The 15,678-nt window shown below is 47.1% G+C and overlaps 1 protein-coding gene across 1 annotated transcript in view; it reads right to left on the bottom strand.

The window, feature by feature from the left end:
- slmapa (sarcolemma associated protein a) overlaps positions 1–15,678 on the bottom strand; it is a 130,709-nt gene that overhangs the window by 81,647 nt on the left and 33,384 nt on the right. The window contains exon 4 of the mRNA XM_064967333.1: positions 10,382–10,418. Within this exon, the coding sequence (XP_064823405.1) occupies positions 10,382–10,418 (37 nt within the window). The remainder of the gene's footprint in view (positions 1–10,381; positions 10,419–15,678) is intronic.

Here is a 15,678-nt window from a genome sequence, read left to right as displayed (position 1 = left end):
GGTGAACAGCGTCAAGTTCCTACGCATACACATCACTGACAACTTGAAATGGTTCACCAACAGACAGGGGCCGCCTCAGGTTCACCACACTAAGACGAAAACTTTTACAGATGCACCATTGAGAGCATCCTGTCAGGCTGCATCACCACCTGGTATGGCACCTGCACCGTCAGCATCCGCTGGGCTCTCCAGAGGGTGGCCCAATGTGAAACTGGGTGCACACCGCCTGCCCTCCAGGACATCGACAGCACCCAGTGTCAAAGGAACGCAATCAACCACCCGAGCCACAGCCTGTTCACCCCGCTACCATCCAGAAGGCGAGGTCAGTACAGGTACATCAAAGCTGGGACCGAGAGACTGTATATACTGTACTGGGCTGTATCACCGCCTGGTACGGCAACTGCTCCGCCCACAACCATAAGGCTCTCCAGAGGGTAGTGAGTTCTGCACAACGCATCACTGGGGGCAAACTACCTGCCCTCCAGGACACCTACACCACCCGATGTTACAGGAAGGCCATAAAGATCATCAAGGACATCAACCACCCGAGCCACTGCCTGTTCACCCCGCTACCATCCAGAAGGCGAGGTCAGTACAGGTACATCAAAGCTGGGACCGAGAGACTGAAAAACAGCTTCAATCTCAAGGCCATTAGACCGTTAAATAGCCACCACTAGCTGGCCTCCACACAGTATCCTGGCCCTGAACTTTAGTCACCGTCACAAGCCAGCTACCACCCGGTTACTCAACCCTGCACTTTAGAGGCTGCTGCCCTATGTACAGTCATGGAATCACACTGGTCCCTTTAATAAGGGAACACGGGTCACTTTAATGTTTACATACTGTTTAAATCATTTGTATTGGTATTTACTGTATTTTAATCAATGCCATCCTATTTAACTATTGCTGTACATATACATATTATATCCTACAGCATTTCCACACACACACACACACACACACACACACACAACGGACTCAGAAGTTGCTCGACCTAATAGTTCTTTATTCCGTTCATTTTTTCTTTTTTTACATTCCTGTGAGATAGATATACTGAACTGTCGGAGGCTAGGAACACAAGCATTCCGCAATAAACATGCTGAATGTGTATGCGCCCAAAAACATTTGATTTGTATCGATAGTTGAGAGAGAAAAAATATATTTAATCCATTCTGAATTCAGACTGTAATAACTAAATGTGGTATCAAGGGGTGTGAATACTTCAAGGTATTACTGTGAAAATGTTCAGGCGTTCAGGACTATGAAGAGACCTTAACTTGCCTGGTTGAGTACGAACGTCTGTCAGTTGATCAAATAGACAGTTGACACGTTCATATTTTGAAATAGAACATTCTTTTCGTCTGAGCCAGGAAAGATCAACGTGTTGCTGTCCGTTTCTGGGCCAGCTTCATTATTTCTTAATAATATACATGTAAGGTGTTACTAACGGCCACAGTCTTACCACGTGACGTAACTGACGAGGTGTAACGGCCACAGTCTTACCACGTGACGTAACTGACGAGGTGTTACGGCCACAGTCTTACCACGTGACGTAACTGACGAGGTGTTACGGCCACAGTCTTACCACGTGACGGTACTGACGAGGTGTTACGGCCAGTCTTACCACGTGACGTAACTGACGAGGTGTTACGGCCACAGTCTTACCACGTGACGTAACTGACGAGGTGTTACTGCCAGTCTTACCACGTGACGTAACTGACGAGGTGTTACGGCCACAGTCTTACCACGTGACGTAACTGACGAGGTGTTACGGCCACAGTCTTACCACGTGACGTAACTGACGAGGTGTTACGGCCACAGTCTTACCACGTGACGTAACTGACCAGGTGTTACGGCCACAGTCTTACCACGTGGCGTAACTGACGAGGTGTTACGGCCACAGTCTTACCACGTGGCGTAACTGACGAGGTGTTACGGCCACAGTCTTACCACGTGGCGTAACTGACGAGGTGTTACGGCCACAGTCTTACCACGTGACGTAACTGGACGAGGTGTTACGGCCAGTCTTACCACGTGGCGTAACTGACGAGGTGTTACGGCCACAGTCTTACCACGTGGCGTAACTGACGAGGTGTTACGGCCACAGTCTTACCACGTGACGTAACTGACGAGGTGTTACGGCCACAGTCTTACCACGTGACGTAACTGACGAGGTGTTACGGCCACAGTCTTACCACGTGACGTAACTGACGAGGTGTTACGGCCACAGTCTTACCACGTGACGTAACTGACGAGGTGTTACGGCCACAGTCTTACCACGTGACGTAACTGACGAGGTGTTACGGCCACAGTCTTACCACGTGACGTAACTGACGAGGTGTTACGGCCAGTCTTACCACGTGACGTAACTGACGAGGTGTTACGGCCAGTCTTACCACGTGACGTAACTGACGAGGTGTTACGGCCAGTCTTACCACGTGACGTAACTGACGAGGTGTTACGGCCACAGTCTTGCCACGTGACGTAACTGACGAGGTGTTACGGCCAGTCTTGCCACGTGATGTCATAAAACCTGGTCAGTTACTAGTGTTTTACTACAGTGCCTTCAGAAAGTATTCAGACTTCTTGACCTGTCCATATTTTGTTACGCTCCAGCCTCATTCTAATATAGATTCAATTGGTTTTCCTCAATCTACACACAACACCCCATTATGACGAGGCAAAAACAGGTTTTTAGAAATGTTAACTAATCTATAAAAAAAAATTGAACTTAAATATCACACTTGAACAAGTATTCAGACCATTTACTCAGGACTTTGTTGAAGCACCTTTGGCAGCGATTACAGCTGAGTTTTCTTGGGTACATACTTGGGACACCTATATTTGGGGAGTTTCTCCCAATCTTCTCTGCAGATCCTCTCAAGCTCTGTCAGGTTGGATGGGGAGTATCGTTGCACAGCTATTTTCAGGTCTCTCCGGAGGATGTTCGATCGGGTTCAAGTCTGGGTTTTGCCTGGGCCACACAAGGACATTCAGAGACTTGTCCCGAAGCCACTCCTATATTCTCTTAGCTGTGTGGTTAGGGTCGTTGTCCTGTTGGAAGGTGAACCTTTGCCCCAGTCTGAGGTCCTGAGCAGGTTTCCATAAAGGATCTCTACTTTGCTCCGTTCATCTTTGCCTCGATCCGATCTAGTCTCCCAGTTCCTGCTGCTGAAAAACATCCCCACAGCATGCTTCACTGTAGGGATGGTGCCAGGTTTCCTCCAGACGTGACACTTGGCATTCAGGCCGAAGAGTTCAATCTTGGTTTCATCAGACCAGAGAATCTTTTTTCTCATGTTCTGAGAGTCTTCAGGGTTCCCGAGTGGCGCAACGGTCTAAAGCACTGAATCTCAGTTCTAGAGGCATCACTAGAGAGCCTGATTCGATCCCGGCCTGTATCACATCCGGCCGTGATCGTAAGTCACATAGGGCGGCACACAATTTGCCCAGTGTCACCCGGGTTAGGGGAGGGTTTGGCCAGGGTAGGCCGTCGTAAAATAAGAATTTGTTCTTAACGGACATGTCTAGTTAAATAAATAAAAAAAGGTGCCTTTGGGCTGTTATGTGCCTTTTACTGTGGAGTGGCTTCCGTCTGGCCATTCTACAAAGAGATTGGTGGATTGATGCAAAGATGGTTGTCCTTCTGGGAGAACTTTAGAGCTCTGTCAGTTTGAACATCGGGTTCTTGGTCACCTCCTTGATAAAAGCCCTTCTCCTCAGAATTCCTAGACCAGGCCAAACTCTGCAGTCTCTTAGTGGTTCAAAGTTCCTCCATTTAAGAATGGAGGTCACTGTGTTCTTGGGGATCTTCAATGCTGCAGACATCTTTTTGGTACCCTTCCCCAGATCTGTGCCTCGACGCAATCCTGTATCAGAGCTCTACAGACAATTCCTTTGACCTCATGGCTTGGTTTCTGCTCTGACATGCACTGTCAACTGTGGGACCTTATATAGACAGGTGTGTGCCTTTCCAAATAAATTGAATTTACCACAGGTGGAGTCCAATCAAGTTGTAGAAACATCTCAAGGATAATCAATGGAAACAGGATGCAACTGAACTCAATTTCAAGTCTCAGAGCCAAGGGTCTGAATATGTATGTAAATAAGGTATGCTTATTTGAAATAGATCTTCAAAAAATTCTAAAAACCTGTTTTTGCTTTGTCATTATGGGGTAGTGTGTGTAGATTGAAAAATTGTTTTTATTTAATCCACTTTAGAATAAAGCTGTAACATAACAAAATCTGGAAAAAGACAAGGGGTCTGAATACTTTCCGAAGGCACTGTAGATAAAAGACGGACAGAACAACATACCATTTTCCAGGAACCATGTTCCAAAAGCCTACACGGATGCAAGGATGAGTTTTCATGAACGTCTGATTGTACCCCTTACAAAAGGATAAGGGCATGTGTGGCCCTCCACAACTACCTGTCATGAAGCTCATGAGCAAAACGCAAGATACGTGCCTCCCGCTGTTGCTGACACACCCATCCCTTCTGCCAACTACCAACCTGGAGAGTGGAGGGTTGTGGCAGGGGACAACAATCTCAGAGAGTTTGCTTGTTAAAAGGACCCCCCCCCCCCAGACATGTGCCATGGAAGGAAAACATGGTTCGGAGAGGACAACTCAACCCAAAGCCAGCCAATCAGATTTTTGGACTGCTCAGACTCAGTTCTTTGTGTGCACTGTAAACCAAAATACAATGAACTAAAAAAAAATAGAATTTGAATCGTTAATAAAATGAAACCCGATTCTATGGCGTCTCAGTGTTCAGTAATTTAGATTTGATTGAACTACACCACCAGTAGAAGAAAACCTGTCAAGTCTGTGGCTGGCAGCTCTTCTCTACGTTAATCAGTCTGTGGCTGGCAGCTCTTCTCTACGTTAATCAGCCTGGCAGCTCTTCACTACGTTAATCAGTCTGGCAGCTCTTCACTACGTTAATCAGTCTGGCTGGCAGCTCTTCACTACGTTAATCAGCCTGTGGCTGGCAGCTCTTCACTACGTTAATCAGTCTGGCTGGCAGCTCTTCACTACGTTAATCAGTCTGTGGCTGGCAGCTCTTCTCTACATTATCAGTCTGGCGCTGGCAGCTCTTCACTACGTTAATCAGTCTGTGGCTGGCAGCTCTTCACTACGTTAATCAGTCTGGCGCTGGCAGCTCTTCACTACGTTAATCAGTCGGTGGCTGGCAGCTCTTCTCTACATTATCAGTCTGGCACTGGCAGCTCTTCACTACGTTAATCAGTCTGGCTGGCAGCTCTTCACTACGTTAATCAGTCTGGCGCTGGCAGCTCTTCACTACGTTAATCAGTCTGGCGCTGGCAGCTCTTCACTACGTTAATCAGTCGGTGGCTGGCAGCTCTTCTCTACATTATCAGTCTGGCACTGGCAGCTCTTCACTACGTTAATCAGTCTGGCTGGCAGCTCTTCACTACGTTAATCAGCCTGTGGCTGGCAGCTCTTCACTACATTATCAGCACCTGATGTTCAAATAGAACGCGTTTAATCATCTTGTATTGCGAAGAAGAAGCCAACAGAGCTTTTTCAGCACACAAAAATACATCTTTATTCTGGCTTCTGAAAGTAAAAATGCAATACACCATATTGTCTGCTATGACCAGACACGTAAACAACAAACGTTGTTTACAAAGGTTTCAGTGTTGATACAAATATTTATGTGGACAATAGTAAAACAGCGTCGGACTCCTGAGACGTCTGAACAACAGAACAAGTTGTTCATTTCACTGGGGTCCCAGTCGTTCGGACCATGTCCTCTTCTTGATGTCACGCACGATCTCATGCAGTTGTTGATAGAATTCCTCTGGAGTTTGTGTGAGAGCTCGTCCATGAAATCAGCTATAAGTGCCAGGGCCCTGTGGAGAGGAGGAGAAGAGGGGGAGACATTAGGAGTGTCTGGAGAACTGTGTACATGGTGAGGAGAGGGGAAAAAGGACAACAGAAGAGAGGAAAGGGGATCAGAGTAGAGGGAAATTATTAGTATTTATTTACCTCGGGGATAAGCTGGTGGCTCCGGTGCGTGACGTTCTTCAGATTTTGAGATGTGTCTTCAAATCATTTGCGATGTCTTTGCCAGTGATGTGTCAAGGGCCGAGTCTGCAGCTCTTTCCTCCCTTCTCACAGCCCTGCTGCTCTGTGGCGTCGCTGAGGAGCTCACAGCCCTGCTGCTCTGTGGCGTCGCTGAGGAGCTCACAGCCCTGCTGCTCTGTGGCGTCGCTGAGGAGCTCACAGCCCTGCTGCTACTGTTCTGTGGCGTCGCTGAGGAGCTCACAGCCCTGCTGCTACTGCTCTGTGGCGTCGCTGAGGAGCTCACTGCTCTGTGGCGATGCTGAGGAGCTCACAGCCCTGCTGCTCTGTGGCGTCGCTGAGGAGCTCACAGCCCTGCTGCTCTGTGGCGTCGCTGAGGAGCTCACAGCCCTGCTGCTCTGTGGCGTCGCTGAGGAGCTCACAGCCCTGCTGCTCTGTGGCGTCGCTGAGGAGCTCACAGCCCTGCTGCTCTGTGGCGTCGCTGAGGAGCTCACAGCCCTACTGCTCTGTGGCGTCGCTGAGGAGCTCACAGCCCTGCTGCTCTGTGGCGTCGCTGAGGAGCTCACAGCCCTGCTGCTCTGTGGCGTCGCTGAGGAGCTCACAGCCCTGCTGCTCTGTGGCGTCGCTGAGGAGCTCACAGCCCTACTGCTCTGTGGCGTCGCTGAGGAGCTCACAGCCCTGCTGCTACTGCTCTGTGGCGTCGCTGAGGAGCTCACTGCTCTGTGGCGATGCTGAGGAGCTCACAGCCCTGCTGCTCTGTGGCGTCGCTGAGGAGCTCACAGCCCTGCTGCTCTGTGGCGTCGCTGAGGAGCTCACAGCCCTACTGCTCTGTGGCGTCGCTGAGGAGCTCACAGCCCTGCTGCTACTGCTCTGTGGCGTCGCTGAGGAGCTCACAGCCCTGCTGCTCTGTGGCGTCGCTGAGGAGCTCACAGCCCTGCTGCTCTGTGGCGTCGCTGAGGAGCTCACAGCCCTGCTGCTCTGTGGCGTCGCTGAGGAGCTCACAGCCCTACTGCTCTGTGGCGTCGCTGAGGAGCTCACAGCCCTGCTGCTACTGCTCTGTGGCGTCGCTGAGGAGCTCACTGCTCTGTGGCGATGCTGAGGAGCTCACAGCCCTGCTGCTCTGTGGCGTCGCTGAGGAGCTCACAGCCCTGCTGCTCTGTGGCGTCGCTGAGGAGCTCACAGCCCTACTGCTCTGTGGCGTCGCTGAGGAGCTCACAGCCCTGCTGCTACTGCTCTGTGGCGTCGCTGAGGAGCTCACAGCCCTGCTGCTGCTGCTCTGTGGCGTCGCTGAGGAGCTCACAGCCGTGTTGCTACTGCTCTGTGGAGTGGGTGAGGAGCTCACAGCCCTGCTGCTACTGCTCTGTGGAGTGGGTGAGGAGCTCACAGCCCTGCTGCTACTGCTCTGTGGCGTCGCTGAGGAGCTCACAGCCCTGCTGCTACTGCTCTGTGGAGTGGGTGAGGAGCTCACAGCCGTGTTGCTACTGCTCTGTGGAGTGGGTGAGGAGCTCACGGTCCTGCTGCTACTACTGCTGCTGCTCTGTGGAGTGGTTGAGGAGCGCACAGCCCTGCTACTGCTGCTCTGTGGAGTGGGTGAGGAGCAAGCCAGTGGAATAGGTCTTGGAAATGGGCCCAGGATATTACTTTCCAATTCTGCACAGCAGCTCAGTGTGGGAGATGGACTTGGGGACAGTTGAACAGGCAGTGCTGGTAGTGCTTGGGGGGGCAGAAAACAAAACCAGGTGTGGTCTCCATTCACCTGTTTGTGCCTTGAAAAATAAAAAGGTAGAGGGCTATTTATTACACATACGCAAAACGATCAATGAACATGAAATAACTGAGACAACAATAGAACATATAATTTTGCAACTGTTGGAGCAGAGTTGAGAATAATGGCTTGGCCAGGCCTACTCAACTCTGCTCCAACGGTTGCAACATTTTGACTCGCTGGACCTTGAAAACAAACTTAAGACTTTGGTGTAACCAACGTGGGAAGCTTATGATTCTTACTGACAAAATGTTTGCTCAAAAGTTGTAAAGATCTTTCGGTTAATTTGGTTGCTTGCTCTGCACGAATATCCTGCTAGGCTAGCTAGCCTGCAAAGTAGCTTGAGCTAGCTATATTTAGCAGAATATGGCTACTTTTCGGCGACTAAAATAGAAAATACAACATACCCCAATCCTTTGATGAAGACAAAGCAGCATGCCGTCTTCCCATGCTTCACGTGCTGAACAAGCCAGCAGCAGCATTTCTGAAGAAGCCTCTTCACTGAGGCTCTTGTTTCTTTTCTTGCCTTGATGAACTGTTCGCGAAACCTACCCCACTTCTTTGAACAAGTGGTTGGGTCAGACTCCAGCGTCTCTGCAATTTCCCTCCATGAATTGGAGGGGTGTCCACATACAAATTGTCCGTCTTTGGGTGCAACACTCACTACCGAGGTCTAAACTGCCTCTGGAAGCAACCTCAGCACAAGAACTGTTCGTCGGGAGCTTCATGAAATGGGTTTCCACGGCCGAGCAGCCGCACACAAGGCTAACACCATGCGCAATGCCAAACACTGGCTGGAATTGTGTAAAGCTCGCTGTCATTGGACCCTGGAGCAGTGGAAATGTGTTCTCTGGAGTGATGAATCATGCTTCACCATCTGGCAATCCGACAAACAAATATGGGATTGCCGGATGCCAGGAGAACGCTACCTGCTGAATGCATAATACTAACTGTAAAGTTTGGTGGAGGAGGAATAATGGTCTGGGGCTGATTTTCATGGTTCAGGCTAGGCCCCTTAGCTCCAGTGAAGGGAAATCTTAACACTACAGCATACAATGACATTCTAGATGATTCTGTACTGACAACTGTGTGGCAACAGTTTGGGGAAGGCCCTTGCCTGTTTCAGCATGACAATGCCCCCGTGCACAATGCGAGGTCCATACAGAAATGGTATGTTGAGATTGTGGACGAATTGGAATGCCGACTGCGAGCCAGACCGAATCGCCCGACATCACTAACACTTGTAACTGAACAGCAATGTTCCAACATCTAGTGGAAAGTCTTCCCAGAAGAGTGGAGGCTGTTGTAGCAGCAATGTTCCAACATCTAGTGGAAAGCCTTCCCAGAAGAGTGGAGGCTGTTATAGCAGCAATGTTCCAACATCTAGTGGAAAGCCTTCCCAGAAGAGTGGAGGCTGTTGTAGCAGTAATGTCAATGCTGATGATTTTGGAATGAGGTATTCTGTGAACAGATGTGCATATTAGAGGTCGACCGATAATGACTTTTCAACGTTGATACTGATTATTGGGAGGACCAAAAAAGCTGATATATAATGCTTGAAGCATTGCAAAGAGCTGCTGGCAAACGCAGTAAAGTACTGTTTGAATGAATGCTTACGAGCCTGCTGTGGCCTACCAACGCTCAGTCAGACTGCTCTATCAATTATCAAACCATAGACTTCATTATAATATAATACACACACAGAAATACGAGCTTCAGGTCATTAATATGGTCAAAACCGGAAACTATCATTTCGAAAACAAAACGTTTATTCTTTCAGTGAAATACTTAACCGTTCCATATTTTATGTCATAATGACGTAAAATTCTGGCAAATGAGTTCGTAACGAGCCAGGCGGCCCAAACTGCTGCATATACCCCGACTCTGCGTGCAATGAACGCAAGAGAAGTGACACAATTTCCCTAGTTTAAATATTGCCTGCTAACATCAATTTCTTTTAACTAAATATGCAGGTTTAAAATATATACTTCTGTGTATTGATTTTAAGAAAGGCGTTGATGTTTATGGTTAGGTACAGTGTTTTTTATTTTACACATTGGTGCAACGACAGTGCTTTTTTTCCGCGAAGGCGCTTGTTAAATCACCCGTTTGTGGAGAAGTAGGCTGTGATTAACAGGCACCGCATCGATTATATGCAACTCAGGACACGCTAGATGAACTAGTAATAACTACACATGGTTGATGGTAACTAGTGAGTATGTTAAGATTTTTTTTTTTTTTTTTTAATAAGATAAGTTTAATGCGAGCTAGCACCTTACCTTGGCTCCTTGCTGCACTCGCATAACAGGTAGTCAGCCTGCCAAGCAGTCTCCTCGTGGAGTGCAATGTAATCGGCCCTAATTAATCGTACATTCCGATTAATTGGTCAACCTCTAGTGCATATACTATTGACTATGTAGTGTATGAGCATGAACGGTTTTGCTTGGGAAGCATGGCGCAACCCTAACCTCTCACCCCAATTCTAACCCTAAAGGCAACCCCTGAGGTTAAAGTAACAGCACCACCCGCCCCCCCCACACACACACAATGCATTGCAACCCTTACCTTATCAACAGGAAGTGGTAACGGTGCTTGGATGACACTGTGGAGAAGACAGAGGTCAGGAGTCAGAGTTCAGTTCATACATAAATAGTTAAACTATTTAAAACTGTTGACAGTCCAATGGAAGGACAGGTAAATAGAGCAGGAAGTCGTTGACCTCTGTGCTGTTATTGATTGACAGAAGCATTGGGTTTGGGCTATATACTGTTTATACCGTAGGCGGGGTTATTTCGAAATACAGACTATGACTTTCAATCGCGTTTAAATAAAATAAATAACTTGTATAAATGTTGGCCTCATGGGGGCTGGAGGGGTCCGTGCTTCACCACTGCTTATAACTACAAGAAATCTAAGATGTCAAATAAATTATATCCAGCTCAGGAGTCCAGCTATACATTTGGTTTGCTAACTTGCTAGCTAAATGGCTAAGTGGCTAAATGTCAAGATCAAACTTCAAATGGTTACAGCAGAGACATTCCATCCCTTCCTGGATCAAGATCCCTGTTGCCTAAAGTGTTATATACGTAATTGTGTGAACTTCCGGTAATACGGTATAGTAGAGGTCTACGCAGGAGTGATATCCTTACCCCATTCCGGGAGCTATCCATACTGCAACCCCCCTGCACCCGCCGGGCTGTGTCGGACTCCCGCCCACTAGCGCATGAACTGGCCCCAAACCCAACCACAGTCCCGCTATGTTATTTTTGGCGCATGTCACAAAGCTCACTTTTCCCAGCAATGTTGTGCCATAAAGGCAATATCAAATTCGCACAAATACCTCAAGAAATATAGATTCAATTACCAGAGATTCTCACGTGGCCCATTATATTAAGCCATCTGTATTACTGGGCTTTATCAGCCAATGCGTATACCTAGGATAGGTCTAACGGAAAACAAAGCAGAAAGATCTCAGTTTACAAAATAACCTACGGGACAGCAGAAATATTCCCATCTCAGTCGTCCATCTGACCGCCTACTCCTCACAGCATGAGAAATGCAGCCCTCTACCGTATACACCCCGGTACAGAAACACTATGAAAATCTGGATACCACCAACCCTAGGCCGTATGTGTGGGTATTGTTGGTGCAGGGTCAGTGACCTCAGCACACAGCCTACTACAGCAGCACTAAGGGACTATTTGGCTATCAGTTCATATAAATTTCCTAGAAGGCAAAAGGCCCAGATGGACACCGATTCATCGGTGTAGAACCCCCCCACCCCCCCAAAATCACGACCCCCGAACTCTTCACGCCCCTTGCTGGCGGAGGACATTTAGCATGTTAAAGCTCAGTAACTAGTATAAATAATTCTAAGGTCTGTGAGTGAATGACATGAGGACAAACGCAGTGCACTAAATACAATATTGTATCCATTCTACGGTTACAACAGCAATAGGTTGAAAGCCTGAGTTTTTTTTTACAAAATAAAGAATTCAGTACCCGCGTAACGTATTGGGTCTGGATTCAGAGAGTGGCTCGCCAGTTGAGTATGTCTGGCCTAGTGACTCAGAGAAAATAATTCATCCTAAGGCTATTCTCGACAAAAGAAAATCGGTTGGTCTAAAAAAAAAAAAAATTTTTTTTTAAATAAAGAGTATTTTTCCATATAGAGACACTATGTTTGAATAAAATCAACTATATGTTTGCTACGGAGCTTGTCTGATGCTTTAAGCACTGATTAAAATTGAAGACACAAATGACTAAAAAGGAGTGTGTGATCAATATAGCCTAACCAGAAGAAGAAAAAAAAAAAACCTTCCACCAGCTGCTGTTAGCTTTCGGCAACCTTTTCCAGTGCCAAGTTCTCCTACCAGTTTTACTGATCTGCGTGCCAGTTAGGATTTTCATATGGACATTTTCATGTCTAATAAAGTTTCTCAAAATAAATGTGGTTACTAAAAATTCTAAATTAAAATTATACAAATCTAAAAGTAACTATTGCCAATATGTAAAAATAGCCTAAAATAAAAGCCAACAAATAAAAAAAATTGCAGCCTGCAGGTAGAAAATATTTTGATAAATAAATATCCTATAAAATCACATTGGCTACACATGGCCTGTCTGCAGGGAACTTGGAAACATTGTATCAACTATTAACCTGGTCCAGCCCAATTGTGCTAGCACACATGCAACATTGTATAAGTGAGTTACGACAATATTAAATAGCATCAAATCCCCAAATGGGAATAGTTCCAGGCCCAGATTTATAGGCCAACATTTGCCTTCAGGCCAGGTAGACTCATCCTACTTCTATACTGACAGGAGTGGCTCCACACAAGTGACAAATCGTAAACATAGAATTAAAACAAACCAAGTGTAGACTACGGTTGTGCGCTCTGCAAACAACATGTTCACTCTTACGACAAGACTAATAATATATTGAATGCGTTAACAAAACTTAACGTAACCGAACATTGTAGATTCTAAAAACGGTAATAAAAACAGTGAAGTGGGACAACCACCCCCGCTGCCTCTAAATGGATTCTTCCACTCAGACAGGTGTGAATCAGACATTCCTCTCATGTGCCATGTTATTATTATTCATTTTAGATATATTTGCCATTGCTCGACTATAAAATGTCTGGGTCGACCATCAGCCAATCGACCAAACCATTGACCAGTTAAAAAAAAGGGGGGTCATTTAATTCAAATACATTTCACCACACCACTCGGCATTTTCTCTGGTCATATAGACTATGGATTAGGATGGAGATTAGAATAAAGCAGGCATCTGGGTCACCTTGGGACCGTGCACGCAGCCATGTACCGAGAAGAGAACCAGGTGTCTGGGTCACCTTGGGACCGTGCACGCAGCCATGTACCGAGTAGAGAACCAGGTGTCTGGGTCACCTTGGGACCGTGCACGCAGCCATGTACCGAGTAGAGAACCAGGTGTCTGGGTCACCTTGGGACCGTGCACGCAGCCATGTCCCGAGTAGAGAACCAGGTGTCTGGGTCACCTTGGGACCGTGCACGCAGCCATGTCCCGAGTAGAGAACCAGGTGTCTGGGTCACCTTGGGACCGTGCACGCAGCCATGTACCGAGTAGAGAACCAGGTGTCTGGGTCACCTTGGGACCGTGCACGCAGCCATGTACCGAGTAGAGAACCAGGTGTCTGGGTCACCTTGGGACCGTGCACGCAGCCATGTACCGAGTAGAGAACCAGGTGTCTGGGTCACCTTGGGACCGTGCACGCAGCCATGTACCGAGTAGAGAACCAGGTGTATGGGTCACCTTGGGACCGTGCACGCAGCCATGTCCCGAGTAGAGAACCAGGTGTCTGGGTCACCTTGGGACCGTGCACGCAGCCATGTCCCGAGTAGAGAACCAGGTGTCTGGGTCACCTTGGGACCGTGCACGCAGCCATGTCCCGAGTAGAGAACCAGGTGTCTGGGTCACCTTGGGACCGTGCACGCAGCCATGTCCCGAGTAGAGAACCAGGTGTCTGGGTCACCTTGGGACCGTGCACGCAGCCATGTCCCGAGTAGAGAACCAGGTGTCTGGGTCACCTTGGGACCGTGCACGCAGCCATGTCCCGAGTAGAGAACCAGGTGTCTGGGTCACCTTGGGACCGTGCATGCAGCCATGTTCTGAGTGTAACTGAGCCTATTAGAAAGATGACATGGGTTCCTGCTCCTCAAACGTATGTACTACTGTGGAACTTACATCATCCACAGAGAGGACAAAAGCTCTACTGTACACACACATCTTAAATAGAGACAAACACTCCATTATGTAAACACACTATTGATGCTGCTCTTACTCCACACACACCATCAACTGTAGTGTATACCACACTGCCTGCCTCAACCGTCCAGGGGCAGGCAGAGGCCTCAACACTAGTGGCAGAGAGAATGACAATGAGCTCTAGTACTGACTAAGCTAGTTGTGCAACGCTCCATCACAGTCTGTTTATAATCAAGGTCTAACTATAGGCCCTAAATCTGTTTGAGGTGAGAGGTCATTGGGCTGGCTGCTGTGACATGGCAAATAAACTATAACGCTGTACACAGGATGCTGTTCAAATCAAACCTTTTATAGTTGTCACGTGCTTTTGTAAAACAGGTATAGACATAGGTATAGACACTGACTCAACTCCAGCCACTTTAATAATGGGAATTGATGGGAAATGTAAATATATCACTAGCCACTTTAAACAATGCTACCTTATATAATGTTACTTACCCTACATTATTCATCTCATATGCATATGTATATACTGTACTCTATATCATCGACTGCATCCTTATGTAATACATGTATCACTAGCCACTTTAACTATGCCACTTTGTTTACATACTCATCTCACATGTATATACTGTACTCGATACCATCTACTGTATCTTGCCTATGCTGCTCTGTACCATTACTCATTCACATATCCTTATGTACATATTCTTTATCCCCTTACACTGTGTATAAGACAGTAGATTAGGAATTGTTAGTTAGATTACTTGTTGGTTATTACTGCATTGTCGGAACTAGAAGCACAAGCATTTCGCTACACTCGCATTAACATCTGCTAACCATGTGTATGTGACAAATAAAATTTGATTGATTGATTGATTGATTGGTGAAATGCTTGCTGACGGGTCCTTTTCTAACAAAAAAATATATAAATTAGTGATATGATTATCGGGGTGGCAGGTTAGCCTAGTGGTTCGAGTGTTGGACTAGTAACCGGAAGGTTGCAAGTTCAAATCCCCGAGCTGACAAGGTACAAATCTGTCGTTCTGCCCCTGAACAGGCAGTTAACCCACTGTTCCTAGGCCGTCATTGAAAATAAGTATTTGTTCTTTACTGACTTGCCTAGTAAAATAAAAGGTAAAATAAAAAATAAACATTTTACAAAGAGCACCGCCAGCTAATAACGTGGCTATATACAGAGAGCACCGCCAACTAATAACGTGGCTATATACAGAGAGCACCGCCAGCTAATAACGTGGCTATATACAGAGAGCACCGCCAGCTAATAACGTGGCTATATACAGAGAGCACCACCAGCTAATAACGTGGCTATATACAGAGAGCACCGCCAGCTAATAACGTGGCTAAATACAGAGAGCACCGCCAGCTAATAACGTGACCAGATACAGAGAGCACCGCCAGCTAATAACGACTCTTTCCTGTAGTCCGCCATCATCTTCTTTGTCTTGCTGACATTAAGGGAGAAGTTGGTCTAGCAGCAGTATACTGTAGGTAGGGGTAAAGGATAGACAGTAGCAGCAGTATAGCACCGTGTGTGTAGAGTGTGAAAGTGTGTGACATCAGTATGCATGTACGCACATTATGCGTGTGG

Source organism: Oncorhynchus masou, chromosome 6, assembly GCF_036934945.1.
Source record: "Oncorhynchus masou masou isolate Uvic2021 chromosome 6, UVic_Omas_1.1, whole genome shotgun sequence".
In the NCBI taxonomy this organism is placed as follows: Eukaryota; Metazoa; Chordata; class Actinopteri; order Salmoniformes; family Salmonidae; genus Oncorhynchus; species Oncorhynchus masou.
The sequence above is the reverse complement of the archived record's forward strand: the minus strand, read 5'-3'. Positions and strand labels throughout refer to the sequence as shown.